Consider the following 15,439-nt stretch of genomic DNA (forward strand, 5'->3'; position numbering starts at 1 on the left):
TCCAAGTGAGTCACACTGGGACAATCAATACCTATGACAGACTAGCCCTCCCTTTTTGGTTTTCTCTTAGTATTTCTCTATACCCTGTTTTGACTTTTTGATTAGGAAGTAGCTGGGGACATTTAGAATAAGGAAGTCAGGCCAGAGGCTGGGTGATGCTCATAGCCAGCCCTCAGCACTTGAAAAATAGTTGTTGAATGAATGAATGTGAATGTTAGACAGACATATTGCAAAATTCAGCCTTGGTCAACAAACATTTATTGAGTACCTCCTGTGTCCCAGGCCCTGTGGTGCATACCAGAATAAAAAGTAAACAAAACGGGACTCGCCTTGGACTTAGGAAGTTTCTAAAATCACTAGTTCTAGCTACATTATTTCATTTTCATATCTCTATCTTTTCACTTTTTATCCAATACCTAATGACTTTCAGGATCACATTTTAGCTAAGGAATCTACCCGTTTGCTTAACCCCAAAATAGGAAGTTCTAATCTACTGTCAGCAGAATTCCGAGTCACAAGTGCCCTAGTGCGCTGTTTACCCGCAAACAGCCAAAAATCCTCCCAATGCTAAACTAGCTTCCCGATTTTAGGCATCCTCGGATGGGGAATCTCCGAAAGAACGGACAGCACGTCCACCAGAGGGTGCTGTGGGGGCAAATTTGTGCTGGGAGGGGAGACTGACCAATGACCCTCAGAGCCAGGTAGGCGTCTTGAGTAATTTTCATTCTTCCTTGGGTTTCCTTCCCACCCCCTGGAATCATCGTCACCCCTCCCCCCACAGGTGGTTCCCCCTGAATAATTAGCCACTTTTGGGGACTTAAAGAGTGCTTGCTTTGAAAAGACGCCTTGCCTCCGTTCCTGACGCCCTGTGGCTCCAGCCACTCAGGTCACAGACCGGTCGGGGTTGGGTGGGTGGGGACCTCCCCGGCCTACAGCTGCCGGGCTCCGCAGGGGCCGCCAAGGGTTAACCCGGCGGGGGGGGAGGGGGAGGGGGCGCGGGCCGCGCCTGCGCTCTGCCGCCCTCCATTGTCTCCACGGCGGCGAGGAGCGCCGGCGAGCGCAGCCCGGGACCGAGCGGGGCGGCGCGGCTGGCGGGGCCGGCGGCGGCCGGAGTGAGAGCGCGACGCGACGCGACCGCGGCTTCCCGAGCTCCGCCTGGCCGCCCAGCGCCGCAGCCCGCCCGAGGCCTGGAGGGGTCCGGGCCGCCGTCCATGGTCGCGGCGTCCTGAGGCGGGGGACGCGCCCGGCGCCCCCAGCCCTCCGCCGCCTCCTCCTGCCGGGCGGGCGGCCTCCTCTGGCGCCTCCCCGCGCCCGCCCGCCCGCTCGCCCGCCGCCTCCCTCCCTCCTTCCCTGCGGCTCGGCCGGCTTTCGGGAGCCCGGGGGCGGCCTGTGGCGCGCCGAGCCCGCGCCGGACTGCGCCTCTTTGGACCTTGAGGGGAAACATGCGTTTGGCTTGGATCGTTTTAAATTCTTAGTTTGGGATCCCCGCCCGCCTGCCTCTTCCGCCCGGCGGGTTTTCTTTTCTTTTTTCTTTTTTTTTTTCCCCTTTTTTCCCTCCCGATCTCCTTTTTGACTCCCTCCCCCTTTATGCTCGCCCAACCCTCCCCCCGCTGCTGAGAAGTGGGGGAGGGTCTCGGCCTCCAGGTTCCCGCCCTACCGGGGCCCGGGCGAGCATGGGGGGCAAGCAGAGCACGGCGGCCCGCTCACGGGGCCCCTTCCCGGGGGTCTCCACTGATGACAGCGCCGTGCCCCCGCCGGGAGGGGCGCCCCACTTTGGGCACTACCGGGCCGGCGGCGGGGCCATGGGGCTGCGCAGCCGCTCGGTCAGCTCGGTGGCGGGCATGGGCATGGACCCCAGCACGGCCGGGGGGGTGTCCTTTGGCCTCTACACCCCCGCCTCCCGGGGGACCGGCGACTCCGAGAGGGCGCCCGGCGGCGGAGGGTCCGCGTCCGACTCCACCTATGCCCATGGCAATGGTTACCAGGAGACGGGCGGCGGTCACCATAGAGACGGGATGCTGTACCTGGGCTCCCGAGCCTCGCTGGCGGATGCTCTACCTCTGCACATCGCACCCAGGTGGTTCAGCTCGCACAGTGGTGAGTCCGCGGGTGGTGGAGGCCTCGGAGGGTGGAGTGCAAGGGAGGGCGCGCCGCGGCGCCCCAAACCTTCGCGCGCTTGCGAAGGTTTGGATGTAGAGCGCACGACCTGGATCTATCTGTCTTCCCTTTGGTTTCCAAAGCCAAGGGATGAATGGGATACCTACTCTCTAGAAAAGATGCTTTCTGCCAGGCTGCGGAGCCGGGCGTTTTAGGACTTCAAGCGTTGGTTCACTTGTGGATGGGCAGAGTGAAACCTGCCAATTGAAGTCCCATCCGTTGGCATCACCATCCTCAGAGGAGAGGTCTTGTGTGGCTTATAGCAAGTCGGCCTCAGTGCTTCCATTCTGTCACTGCAGCATTGTGCCCTCCTCACCGTTAACGGAGAGAGGGGGATCCAGTCTGACCAAGCCCATCTCCCAAACAAAGAGTGTGGAAAGAAATAAAATTGGGGGCGTGTGGTGTTTGGATTAGGGCTCTCACCCTTTCTGGGAGAGGGGGATGCCCAGTTTTGCCACCCTGCTGGAGATCGGTTTGAATTGTCTAAAATGGAGCAGGCTGCTGGCATAGACAGGTGTGGCCTGCTGAATGGAGGGCCCAGCCCGGGAACCTCCCTTGGAGGCTTTGCAGGATGAGGGTTCTGGTCGCTCGTGCTGCATGCAGTAGGCTTGGCTCAATGACTGTCACATCCCTCCATCTTTTTTCTTCCTCTCCTTGCTAAGTGGTTGGTCTTTCTGTAATCTGCATCTTTTTGCAATGGAGAGGTGGGATTTTGTCGCCGGGCTCTTGGCACATGATAGGGGAAGAGGAGGATTCAAAGAATCTGGATGAATTCATTTTGTGAACTTCTGGTGACAGGCCAGTGAAAAGCTGGAGGAGGATTTCCCAGGCTCTGGCAGGGCAGAAAAGGCGCTGGCAAGAGCTTCTGGAGGAAAACAGGTCTGTCTGCTCAGCTAACATGCGAAGCCAGGTTAGGCTTCTAGAAAACTGGTCAAAAGGGGTGTGGGGCCGCTATTTGCTAATTGGCAAGTTGCAGTGAAGAAGTTAACATATTCGGACTCCTTTGGGAGAGCTGAGAAAATTTAGGTATTGTGTGGAAGAAAGATTGCTTTATGGAGGATTTATCGATTGGGTCACTGTTCTAGCTATTGTGAAATAGAGTAGACCTTTTTGGCTCTCTTTTTTATTTCTGGAAATAGTCTGGATTTTTTTTTCCAAACTTTTCTCAAACTGTAAACTTTAATTTGTGAAATATTTTTTGGGGGAAATAGTGATTAATTTAGGGTAACACTTGAAAGTAGTTTTTGAATTGCTAGGATGGTATTTTAATCTCTGAATAGACCTCTGGATATCGTTGGAGCTTCTCTGACCTGCATCAAACTCTGCCCTGAATGAGATGCAAGGCATGACTGCTTTTGGCACTTTTAGCTATTTGATCAGCTTTAGGCATCTTGAAATTAATAATCTTTCTCATGAAATTTGATCCAGAAAGACTCAGTTGTGTTTGTGAGATGACTGGTTAAGTTTTTAAAAGAACTGTCATTAGTCTCTGATTTTAAACTGAAAGGCACTATAAGAAGCTTCTCTAAAATCACAGTTAGAATTTTGTGTGCTGCAAAACAAATGTAACCTTAAAGATGCTGGTCTGGGGAAGCAGTTCTCTTTTTGCTAAAATTTCTTGTCTGCCTCTTACTAGAAACTTCTTTTTCCTTATTTTACCACCGGGTTCCATGCTGGAGTTATAAGCTTACAGTTAGAGTCCCAAATTACAGACTCCTCAGCTGTGAAACCTTAGTTTAATTTTTTTTCATCCAGTTCTGGTGAGTATAGGAAGAGCCACTGAACCATGGGAATACAGGAAAAGGGGGGGCTGGTATTAATATTTTTGGTAATACATTCTTTTGTGTGTGTGTGAGGAAGACTGGCCCTCGGCTAACATCTGTGCCAGTCTTCCTCTCTTTTACGTGGGATGCCACGCAGCATGGCTTGATGAGTGGTGCTAGGTCCATGCCTGGGGTTCCGAACCTGTGAACCCCGGGCCACTGAAGCGGAGTACGCGAACTTAACCACTAAGCTACCGGGTTGGCCCTGGGTATTATATTCTTTATAGGCCCATCCTGTCCTTTCTGCAAGACATCGAACGTGCCTGGCCCTGCCCACTCAGTGCCCCCACAAATTTCCAAATGCTCTGCGGCGTGGCGAGGATGTCACCCTGACTGAGAACCACTGTTTTAGGGATTCGTTCTTTTGTTCAAATAAAGTATTTTTTCCTATGCAGTTCATTTGAGATGAACCTTTGTATTTCCACTCTTCCTTCTCACCTTCTGGAACAGGCCATGGGATCTTCCTTCCAGGACATCCCTTTCCTCTCTAGTTCATTGCTGTCGGAAGAGAAGCTTGTTTCTATTTTGAAGCCTTTCAGTAAGATCTGAGCAGTTTTTGTTTTTGTGTCTTAAGAGTAGAAGGGTAAGGATTTCGATGCACAATTGACTAGATGCCTGGAAGTTGATGTGATGCATTTGCTTGTGTTTTCAAGGTGCTTTTGGAACTCTTCATGGGCACTGAAAACAGTTGTCGGTCAAATAAGTGGGGGAGTTCAGTGTGTGCGAGTCTTCCTCAAAGGGAGTGAACTGATGTTGTGTCAGGAGGTAGAATACTGGGGTCCTAGCTCTTTCTCTGAGTAGCTGTGACCTTGGGCAAGACACATCACCTCTCTTGAGCCTCGTCTTTGTTATTTTTAAAATAGACGTGGTAATCCTTGCAGCCAGACTGTAAAGGTCATCCCCCAAATCCTGTGAAGATACACAGTAGTCACATTTGTCTTCTCTCAGTTCCTACACTTCCCCAGGCTATGACCCTTACAGGCCCTGTTCCCTATGCCTGGAATGCTTTCCCTTCCATTCTGTACGTGGATAACTCTTTCTAATTTCTTAGAGCTCAACTTAAATTTCTTCTCAGAGACCACTCTTAAAAGTTGGCTCCCTCCTGTTAATCTCTCCAGTCACTCACCTGTTACCTTAATAGCACTTAACACACTGTATATTTTACTTATTTGTTTACTTTTTCTGTTTAATTTGACTAAATTTTGAGCTCCATGAGAGCAGAACTGTGCCTCTTGATGACTATTATAACTCCTGCACTGTGTGTGCCTGGCACAAATACTTGTTGAGTGAATGAATTTGAGTGCCTTGTGTCCATCATCTCATTTAATAATCACTATAACTCTGTAAGGTAAGACTATTTTTATTCCATTTTATGGATGAGGAAACTGAGGTTTAGGGGGAGGTTAAGGGACCTGCCCAAGGTCAGATAGCTAATAGGTAGTGGAGCTGGGATTGGAATGCACATCTGCCACTTTCAGAACTGGGGCCCTTAACCATTACGCTCTACTGCCTCTCACCCTAAAACATAAGGAAGCTGGGTAGTGTACTGGAGATTGCACTGGCCAGCGAGTCAGAGGGCTGGGCTCATCTCCTGGTTGGGCTGCTAATTAACCGCCTGACTTGTGACTTTGAGCAAGTGAGTCATTTAGCCTCAGAGTCACCATTTCTTCACCTGTAAGATGGAGATAATACCTGTCCTGCTTACCTTGCAGGGTCGTTGCTGTGAAGGTCTCATGAGATAGTGCTTAGAAAAGCCAAATAACATACAGATGGAAAGTGGTCTTCCTATAGGGGCACTTCTGTGGTTCTCTGCCTTCTTTCATCTCCTCAGAATTTGCTAGGCAGAGAGATTTAGAACTGTGTGAACTGTTTCCCCAAAATGGCAGCCAGTGTTCTCTACTGAAGTCTGACCTACGTTGACAGGCCGTTCATATTAATGAATGCTATTGAGAAGAGCTGCTTTGTAGGATCAGAGTTAAGAGTCCCTTCCTTTCCACATTAAAATGTAAGTTTTGCTGTAAGGTGTTTAACTCCTAATGATTGTCTGGGTGGTATTCTGGAAGTCTGGTCATTCTTTTGTAGTAGTCCTGTTTATCTCAGAATATGGATTTCTAGATGTGGGGGGAAAAACAGGACCCACCATGTTGCCTGTTTTCTGGGTCCTACTATAAAATGGTGGTCATTGAGGGTTTCACTCCACCTTCTTGAGTCATATGTATATATACACGTGCATATTTAGAAAAATCTAAACCATTCTCTGTTGTTACCAGCCATAACTGGGGTTGATAGAAGGTGACTTGTGATCTGTCTTTGAACATGCTAGCAGGGTAACTCAAGGGTTCTATTTTGCTGCTACTCTACAGTTCTCGAGTGACTTAATTTTCTCTATCCTTAAATAATTAGGGAGAGTTGCCCATTCCATTGGAGTGCATCAGAAAGCCTCTTAGAGCCTCACCATAGGTGTGCTAGAGGTAATGGTCCTTTACATGGTTTCTGGGGAAGGAAAAGCATTCTGTGGTCCCCAAAGAGCATGCTGGGTCCCCTGCCCTGCAGAAGTTCTATTCTTACTGAAGAGGTTTTATTAAAGCAGAGTTTTTAGTTCTCTATTACCATGAGGGCTTATTTTCTGTAAAATAAAAGAAGTTCCCTTGAGAAGATAATTTCTTTTTTTTTTTTTTAAGATTTTATTTTTTCTTTTTCTTCCCAAAGCCCTCCGGTACATAGTTGTGTATTTTTAGTTGTGGGTCCTTCTAGTTGTGGCATGTGGGATGCCATCTCAGCATGGCTTGATGAGTGGTGCCATGTTTGTCCCCAGGATTTGAACTGGCGAAACCCTGGGCTGCTGAAGCAGAGCACGTGAACTTAACCATTCGTCAACGGGAAGATAATTTCTTGAAGGTCACAGTTAACTCTTCCTCATTGGTGTTTGAAAGGTGTTGCAAGAAATGGTGGTTTCATTCTTAAAGTGTTTGTTTTATGGGATGTGTACATTTTGCTATTAAAGACACACCCTAAATATGTCACAAGGAGTAGTTTCAGCCAGGCCACTCTTAACCAAAGAAATGCGACTCTAGTTGCTTTTGGGGAAAGGAACATGCTTTGTATTTTACAAATGTGATATTCAACCCAAGCTTATTGGGCACTAACATTTTAATAAACCCAATTATAAAACTGAACTTCAATTTTGACAGTTTCAAAATTGAAGAAAATCTTCATAGGGAAGTGGTGGTAACTTACATGGGCTATTGGTCGTGCTTTTACTAACCCTTAAATAGGGATATTTTTAATGACAGTGGGTCACTGAGGTTCAGGTACTAGAATTTTGAAGTTAGCCCCAAACCTAAATCTTAATCCCAGTCTTTTAGAATGATGGATGAGTATAAATGTCCATCTGTTTATTTTGCAAGCTTTGTCATAGCCTGGTCTGGATCAAATGGTTCCTAGTGATTACTGTGGGTCTAGGCTTGAGTATGAGAAGAGACTTCTCAGATCTGGCAGTTTTCGCTTCTGAATCTTATTGTTTCATAAGGGCGTGCATTTAGTCTTGAATCCAACAGTTGGGTTCCGAATTTTCTTTTTTGAGATTGGCACCTGAGCTAACATCTGTTGCCAATCTTTTTTTTTTTCCATTCTTCTTCTCCCCAAAGACCCCCTGTATATAGTTGTGTATTCTAGTTGTGAGTGCCTCTGGTTGTGCTGTGTGGGACACCGCCTCAGCATGGCCTGGTGAGCGGTGCCATGTCCATGCCCAGGATCCACACCAGTGAAACCCTGGGCCACCAAAGCAGAGTGCGTGAACTTAACCACTGGGCAGCCGGCCCCTGGATTTTGAATTTTGATGTGCTAAATGGATGAGGGGTGAGTTGTGGGTATGAATGAATAACCTGTAGACCAACCATTAAGTGTGAATGAAGTAGATGACCATAATCTTAAAGCAGCAGCTGGGGTCGTTTCTAGACTGATGAGACTGTGTCCTTGAGCTCTCCCTGGAATTATTAGAAGTGAGAATTAGCCTTCCTCTGTTGGGAATAAAGAGGAAGGAGAATTCACTGGGTCCCTATAAACACCAAGTTGCAGGAGGCATAGTAGAATATATAGTGCAGTTTTGGATCTGTAACAAGAAGGAGACAGATACAAACAAGAGCTCTCCTGATTTCTGTGAATGGTTCAAAGGGTTTTCAAACTTGACTTTGCCCAGTATTCTCTAGGGAACTCGTTCACGGTGCGATAACTGGACCTCACTCGCAGAATTCAGGAGAGCTAAGGAGAGACCTAAGAATCTGAATTTGTAACAAATGATTCTGAAAATGTAGTCAGAAGCCCATCTGTATCTGACACTCAACTCTACCATGGATTTAGCTTTTCTCTCCCCAAACAGAAAGAACTCTGAATGCTTTTTTGGTGCATTCATTAGCATTATTTTCAATAATACTGAACTAGTCAGATATTTCCTAAGCAGGATCCATACACATCTTCTTTTCAGTTGTTCCCAGAGGGTAGATTCACCCAGTAGGAGCGTTGTTCATTATTTGATGATTTTCTTTTACATGGGACTAAGCATTTTCTCCCACAAATATGCCTGAACCAGTCTGCCTTGGTCCCTGAGAATTGAAGTTGCTTCTAACAGAAGGTGGCTGTGGCAGTGTCCCCTTCCCTTCGGTGCTTGTCTTCCCCCTGATTTTTCTTCTAAGGCACAGCAGCCTTTGGATACTTGTGCTACAGAAGGGCTTACTGAGTTATATCCTCTTTTATATATCCTCAGCCAGCAGCTAGACAAGTCAAGATCTTAGGATGAATCCAGACCTTAAATGGACAGAATACCTATTTTTTCTTTTCTCTTACTGACCCAAAACCGTGAGACTTTTTGTGCGTGTGTGGAGATCTGTTAAGCTAAGACATTCATTTATTCAGCTGGTGGTTGAGTGCTTCCAGTATACTAGGACCTGTGCTAGGTGCTGGGAATATATATTTATTATATAAGGGTGATCGGCTTTGTTCTTTCTAGGAATCTTTGAGTCCGCACTCCTTAAGAGAGAGTCTGAATATAGCAGCTTGTGGAAGATTTTACCTTCTTCATCAGTTCCTCTGTTGAATAAACAAACAAATTGAGGGTTTTGTTCAGGAGGCTGCTACACAGATGATATTTCCTCTCTACTCTTTACTCACGCTATCCATTGTTCCCTAAACCTTGTTTCTGGGCTGGGGCAGGTGATCTTTTCTTTGTGGTTCCAGTAAAGTGTCTACTAAGAAATTCCTCATATGTCCCAACACAGGTGGACCTCTGTCTTCTCAATGAGAATATCAGAAGAAAAACTGTTTCAAACTCTTCATGTGTTTCTTTGACTTCAGTATCTTTGTCATCCCTGTAGCCACTTTTCTTTCTGGTCGTTGAACACTGTTTTCTAGAAGCATGGTCCTCCACTTTTGTAATCCATCTCTGTAAAGTTTATCCCAAGCCACAAATGTCCATAAGGAAATATAGGAACAGTTTTCCTCCTTGGTCTTGTAAGTGTATTTCTCTGAGTTCCACAACACTGACACTTTAGTGCTATTGTAAGTAATTTTTAAAGCCTTGTTTATGATAGCCAACACTGGTGATTGACATGTTATTCCTCCCTGCAATAGTTACTAAGTCTCTGTTATTTTTGAGTATTTTTTGCTCAGAGTAAAGAGTTTAAAAGAATGCTCCATGCTGACAGGCTTTATGTGGACTTTGGCTCTAAGGTGATACCTTAATTTCTGAAGATAATTTTTGGAGAAACCTCACCTTACATTTAGGAATATGTGATGGTCTTGATCTTAATGAATTAGACTTGTCATAGCATAGCTCCAGCTCTGTTATTGGTCTTACCTTTAGCCCTCTAAAAAGTATAATTGAATAAGCCATGCTTCACAAAGAGTTCTGAAATTAGTCACCTCTGTACTCTACAGTATCTTTTAAGGTCAAAGTTGGATTGTTAGCATGTGAGAGAAACTTAAATCTGGAGCCACCCAGATGATCTGGGACAGAAGTAGGAGGAGAACCTGAGACCCTGGATTCCAGCCAGCTTGGTCATTTTGCCCATATTTCTCAACTCTTTAGAGATCTTTTCATTTGTTTCCCTCTCAAATAACCTTTTTCCCTGCTGAGAAGGCACTTGTCCTTAAAGATAGCTATTAGTAATCTTTTATCCTGATGCCTGCTTAAGTACTCTGGGAATCCTACATGGATTTGAGGGAGCCCTTGGGATTCCAACCTAAGCCAATGAAGTACTTGGTCTACCATAAATACAGATTAGTTTTCTGTAGTATTGTTCTTTTCTATTTAGATCATTTAGACTTTTTTTTTCCCCCCCCAAAGATTGGCACCTGGGCTAACAACTGTTGCCAATCTTTTTTTTTTCCTGCTTTATCTCCCGCTGCCGCCGTACACAGTTGTATATCTTAGTTGCACGTCCTTCTAGTTGTGGGATGTGGGACGCCGCCTCAACGTGGCCTGACGAGCAGTGCCATGTGGGCGCCCAGGATCCGAACCCTGGGCCGCCGCAGCAGAACGTGGGAACTTAACCACTCGGCCACTGAGCTAGCCCCCATTTAGACTTTTAATGGTCTCTAAGATATAGTACCACCTAAGTCAGTTTTTAAAAAAAACTTTTTGATAACACTGCCCACTACTGTAACAAGCATCACCAAATGTCCATGTATGTACACCATGTCTTATCAGATTTCCTCAATCCTAGTCAGATATGGCTGAAACATCCATGCCATTGCTGCCAGTTGTCTTGGAGAACTATGGCAAGTCGTAAGACCTGCAATAAGGGCTGGCTTGTATGCTAGCCACCTTCCATCTTAATATCTGACGAGCCCAGTCATGTTGGCTGTGTTTATTTTATCCATTTCCTGCCTCCTCTCAGCCTAGAAGCGAAGTGCAGCATAAAAAGGTAGTGAATCTAAGCATCTCCAGTATTTTAAGGTATAGGAATCTCCTATGAAGTGGCAAACCTTTGAGAAATAGTATTATGAGCTGTTCTGTTTTTGCTGTGGCTTTGGAAAACCTTTGGATTCTTCTACTGAAAATTTGTTTGAAAAAAAAAATCTTTTTAATGAAACAGTGTGAGTCACAAAGCAGCCACTCCTTCTCATAATAGCATTTCTCACCAGGGGAATTTTTGGTAGCTGTTGAGGGAGGGATTTGAGTAGGTTGTGGATGATGAATCCCTTGGTGGAACATAACCAAAAGCTGCCATATCAGAACTCTGGTGCTTTCCATGCTGACAGCGAGCCCTGAATTCAAAGTGCAGGACAGCAGAATAGAATGAGGAGGCTTGTGCTCGGTAAATTGCCTCAGTAGCATGACCAATGAGATTGGAGTTTGAACATTCAAACTCAGTTCATTATAGCACTCTTGTGGTATAAAAGGATCATGAAACCGAGGCTTTGGGTCAGAGAGCCTGAGGCCATTTGCAGGAAGAGCATCATGCTTCTGGATTAAGGGGGCTGTGGACTTAATGATGAGACTTTAAGAGTCATGAGTATGCCTCCTTTTTCCATATTGTGAAATGGTGGCTTGGTGCTTGGCACTGATCATGGGACTACTTGACACAGAGAGGATTCATACAAGGTCATCTGTGCTCTTGAGATTTTAGGTCTAATAAGACACTTAGAATGACACCCAAAGTGAACACATCACCCAGTCAGTCTCTTTGTAGTATGGTGAAAGGGAAAGAAAGGGAAATGCGAGAGATACTAAGAGTTTAGAACAAACCAGGATTAGGATATCAGCATCCAAAATGCCTATGCTCAACCTCTCTGCCTGCCCAAACCTGAGTTTTAACTGTTTCCAACTTCAGCGACTTAGAATTCTTCTTCGGTCCTCGTGTCTGAACTACCATCTTATGTAAGCCACAGACAGGGGAAAGTCTGAAAGGTTATTACAACTGTGTTAAGATTTGCTTTCCTTCGGAAAGTCATAGCTGTCTCCACTCCGTGTTTTCCTGGCTTTGTACTTTTCTTCAAAGCCTCTTACCAGTTCCAAGTCTCCAGAGCTCAGTGAAGGCGAACAGGAAGCCAGCGTTTGATGCCTGAAAGCCAGCAGTAACTAATAGAGAAAAGGAACAAGCACGGATGTTCTAGGAGAGGGGATTCTGGGCCTTGAAGGTGTCAGGTCTATAGGATTATAGCTACATCCTTTAAAGATAACCAGCTCCTTCAAACAAGGAAAAGGCAATAAAGAGGAACCTCTGTTCTGAGATGACTAATTTTTCTTAGGTTGTATAGTGGAGGCTCAACATTTTTAATTGATGGCATAGTTACAAAGTATCTTTTGCTTAGGAGTTCAAAACTCATAAGGAAAAAGTGATTATCAGTTTTGTAAAATAGCAGGAGTTACTTCCATCTCTCTCTTTTCCGTAAGGGTCCTCAGGGTATGTCTTGTCATGGGATCCAGGCTGGAGCCTGACTCTTCCTTTTCCTGTCTGTTCAGTCTTATTAGATCAACTCTAAAGTTTCAGTCCTGTGATGGCAAAATGGAAAAGTCACAGGGGTTTGTGCTATTTCAATTTTGGTTTCACTTGCACATTTCAGGAAGTCATTAGTGGTGTGACCCTGAATAGGAGCTCTGGTCTCTTGGAATCTTTTTAAAAAATGAACTATTTTAGTCATTCAAAAGAGGTAATGTATTTACCTACCAAGCAGATTAATAAATAAAACATTGCAGATATAATTGTAAGTACCCCACCCAATTCCCATTTTTTTCCTTACCTCTCCAAAGGTAACCACTGCCCTGACTCTCCTGTTTGTTATCCTACATATGTTCATACTCTTACTGCATGTTTCTGTTCAAAACAGTATTCATTTAATTTATATAAACTTTATCATAATGTCTCTATCCTTTCATATCTATATCTGTATATGGATTTGAGATCTATAGGTCTGTTGTACTACTTATTGCTTTAACACATTCGTATTCACTGCTGTACTCTATTGTATGAATATATCACAAATATCACCATTTAATGATCCATTCATTTATCAATAGATATTAAAGCTATTTTCAGTTGCTTCGAGAGTGTTTTTCTGTTTCCTTATGTACTTGAATGAGAGTTTTTCTAGGGTACATTCTTAGTCATGAAATAGCTGGGTCATAGGGCATATATGTCTTCAACTCTTAATTGAATATTGCCCAGTAGATCTCGAATGTGTTGTACCAAATTACACTCTCAAAATAGCATATTTTCACTTGGACCATGTCCTTGCCAAAACTTGATATTGTCATAATATTTGGCTAGCTCTGGTGGGTGTGAAATGGTATATCACTGTGATTTTCTTATTTATATATTTGATAATGTACATATAATTAATATGATTAATATTGTATATTTAATCATATTTCTTCTGTGAAATGCTTGTTCATGTCTTTTACCCATGTTTACATTGGATGGCTCGTCCTTTTCTTACTTGTTTGTCTAAATTTGTGTTTTTGTTTCATTTTGTTTCCAGATAGTAATTCTTTGTCATCATATGTAATGCAGATGTATTTCTCCCAGTTTGTGATTTATCTCTTTGTGATTTCTTACAGTTAACTTAATTTTAATGTAATTGAATATTCCAGTGTTTTCCCTATGGCTTGTGTATTTTGTGTCTTAAGAAAGATTTTCTTTCCCTGAGATCATAAAGATATCTTATATTTTCTTCTAAAAGTTTTAAAATCTTGCCTTTCATATTTAAGTCCTTAATCTGTGGAGAGTTAAATTGTTTGAGTGAGGTAAGATAAGGATGTATTTTCCTTTTTCCGTATGAATAACCAGCTCTCCCAGCAGCAAGTGAGGAATGGTGGTCTTTTCCTACTGATTTGCAAAACCACCTCTGTCATATGTCAAGTTTCCTTCCAGGCATAGATTTGTTCCTGGGCTTTTTGTTCTGGTCCATTGGTCAATTTGTCTATCCTTGTGCTAGTACTTTCTTAATTACTGTAGGTTTGTCTTGCTGTGTGGAAGGGCAAATCCTTTCATCTAGTTATTCTTTCTGAAAGCTGTATTGTCTAAATGAAGCTTTCTAGGAGACAAGGGAATTCAGATAGAATCAACAAAATGAAGTACAAAGTACCAGGAACTGCTCTGTTTATAGCTGATATTCTTAATGACAGGACATCTGGCAGACTGACCCTGATGGGCAGTTTCAGATTTTTTCCCCTACTATATTGCACAAACAATAATGTTTCTCTATGTCTTTGTATTGCAAATAGCAGAAGAAATAGTTCTGTATGTTACAGAAAACAACAATAAAAACAACTGGTTAGCTATTTTGGACACTTTTTGCTTCCAAATAAATTTTAGAAGCAGCTTTGTCAACTTCTGTGGGGTAAAAAACTTAGGATATTTATTACATTGAGTTTATCAATTGCCATCTTTATAAAATTGATGATGGGAATGGACTTAGCTGTAAGAACAGAATTTTTTTTTACATTTTTTTAAAACTTTGAAATAATTTCAGACTTACAGAAAAGTTGCAACATTTGTACAAATAAATATTACTTTTCCATCACCCAAAATTGTCATGTGTTACAAGAAAGACATAAATAGTTGAGTGTCCCTTAAGTTCTTGACTGCAAAGCCGCTTAAGGACTTAATAGTGAATGAAGCTTTTCAAGTCTGAGGAATCTGCATTGACCTGCTCCTGGGAAGGAGAAAGCCACATGATCTTAAAAGTGACATGGTGTCTGAGGGGTGGCTGGGCCTAATACTGAGATCTCCTTTCATCAGAATTGGTCTGTATCATTATGTGAACTGAAGTAGATCCAGTCCTAACCTCTGCTCCTGAGGTTTGTGCTTTGGTCCCATCTATTGAAAGAAGGGCTTCTTGCCGTTCAGTTGAGGGTCTTCTCAGACAACTGTAGCCTGGAGAGTTCAGGTCAAGTCTGCCTCAGTATGACATGAGAATGTCTTCTGGAGGCGTGGCTCTATTGAGCCAGAGGTACTTTCATGAGCGGAATGGGACACCCTGTCTTTGGAGAAGCAGTGTGGGGTAGTGGTTAAGGTTGCAGGCTTGGAGCCAGACTGCCTTAGATTTGAATCCCAGTGTTGCTGATTTTTAGTTTTAGAACCTTGGGCAAGTGACTTAACCTTGTGCCTTAATGTCTTTACTTCTTAAGTGAGGCTAATAATAATGATGTCTATCATATGGGACTATTGTATGAATTAAACGAGTTTATAGGCATATCTACATCACCCAGCAAATAGGAAGTGATCAGTAAAAGTAACCTTTTATTATTATTTAATGTCTTTGGATAAAACTTTATAAATTTTTAAAGATCTTGAATCCCTTTTGTTAGATTTGTCACTAGGTACCTTATAGGTTTTTGTTTATTACTGTAAATAGCTTTAAAATTTTTTTATAATTGTTTCAGGTTTCTTGTATATTCAGCAGCATGTTGAACTCTTTTGCTCTAATAGTTTTAATGGGAAACATCTACAGAGAAAATC

The 15,439-nt window shown here is 43.9% G+C and overlaps 1 protein-coding gene across 4 annotated transcripts in view; it reads left to right on the forward strand.

Moving 5' to 3' along the window:
• The first annotated feature begins 1,059 nt into the window (after positions 1-1,059).
• ZNRF1 (zinc and ring finger 1) overlaps positions 1,060-15,439 on the forward strand; it is a 97,053-nt gene continuing 82,673 nt past the window's right edge. For 2 of the 4 annotated variants that reach the window (XM_005608432.4, XM_070262073.1), the window contains exon 1: positions 1,095-2,097. In XM_005608432.4, coding sequence (XP_005608489.2) covers positions 1,674-2,097 — 424 coding nt within the window. In that variant the 5' untranslated portion in view covers positions 1,095-1,673. Of the gene's footprint in view, positions 2,098-15,439 lie in introns of all 4 variants that reach the window. The other 2 variants (XR_002806843.2, XM_023637332.2) reach the window with 2 other exon arrangements.

The sequence above is a fragment of the Equus caballus genome, chromosome 3, assembly GCF_041296265.1.
Source record: "Equus caballus isolate H_3958 breed thoroughbred chromosome 3, TB-T2T, whole genome shotgun sequence".
Lineage (NCBI taxonomy): Eukaryota > Metazoa > Chordata > Mammalia > Perissodactyla > Equidae > Equus > Equus caballus.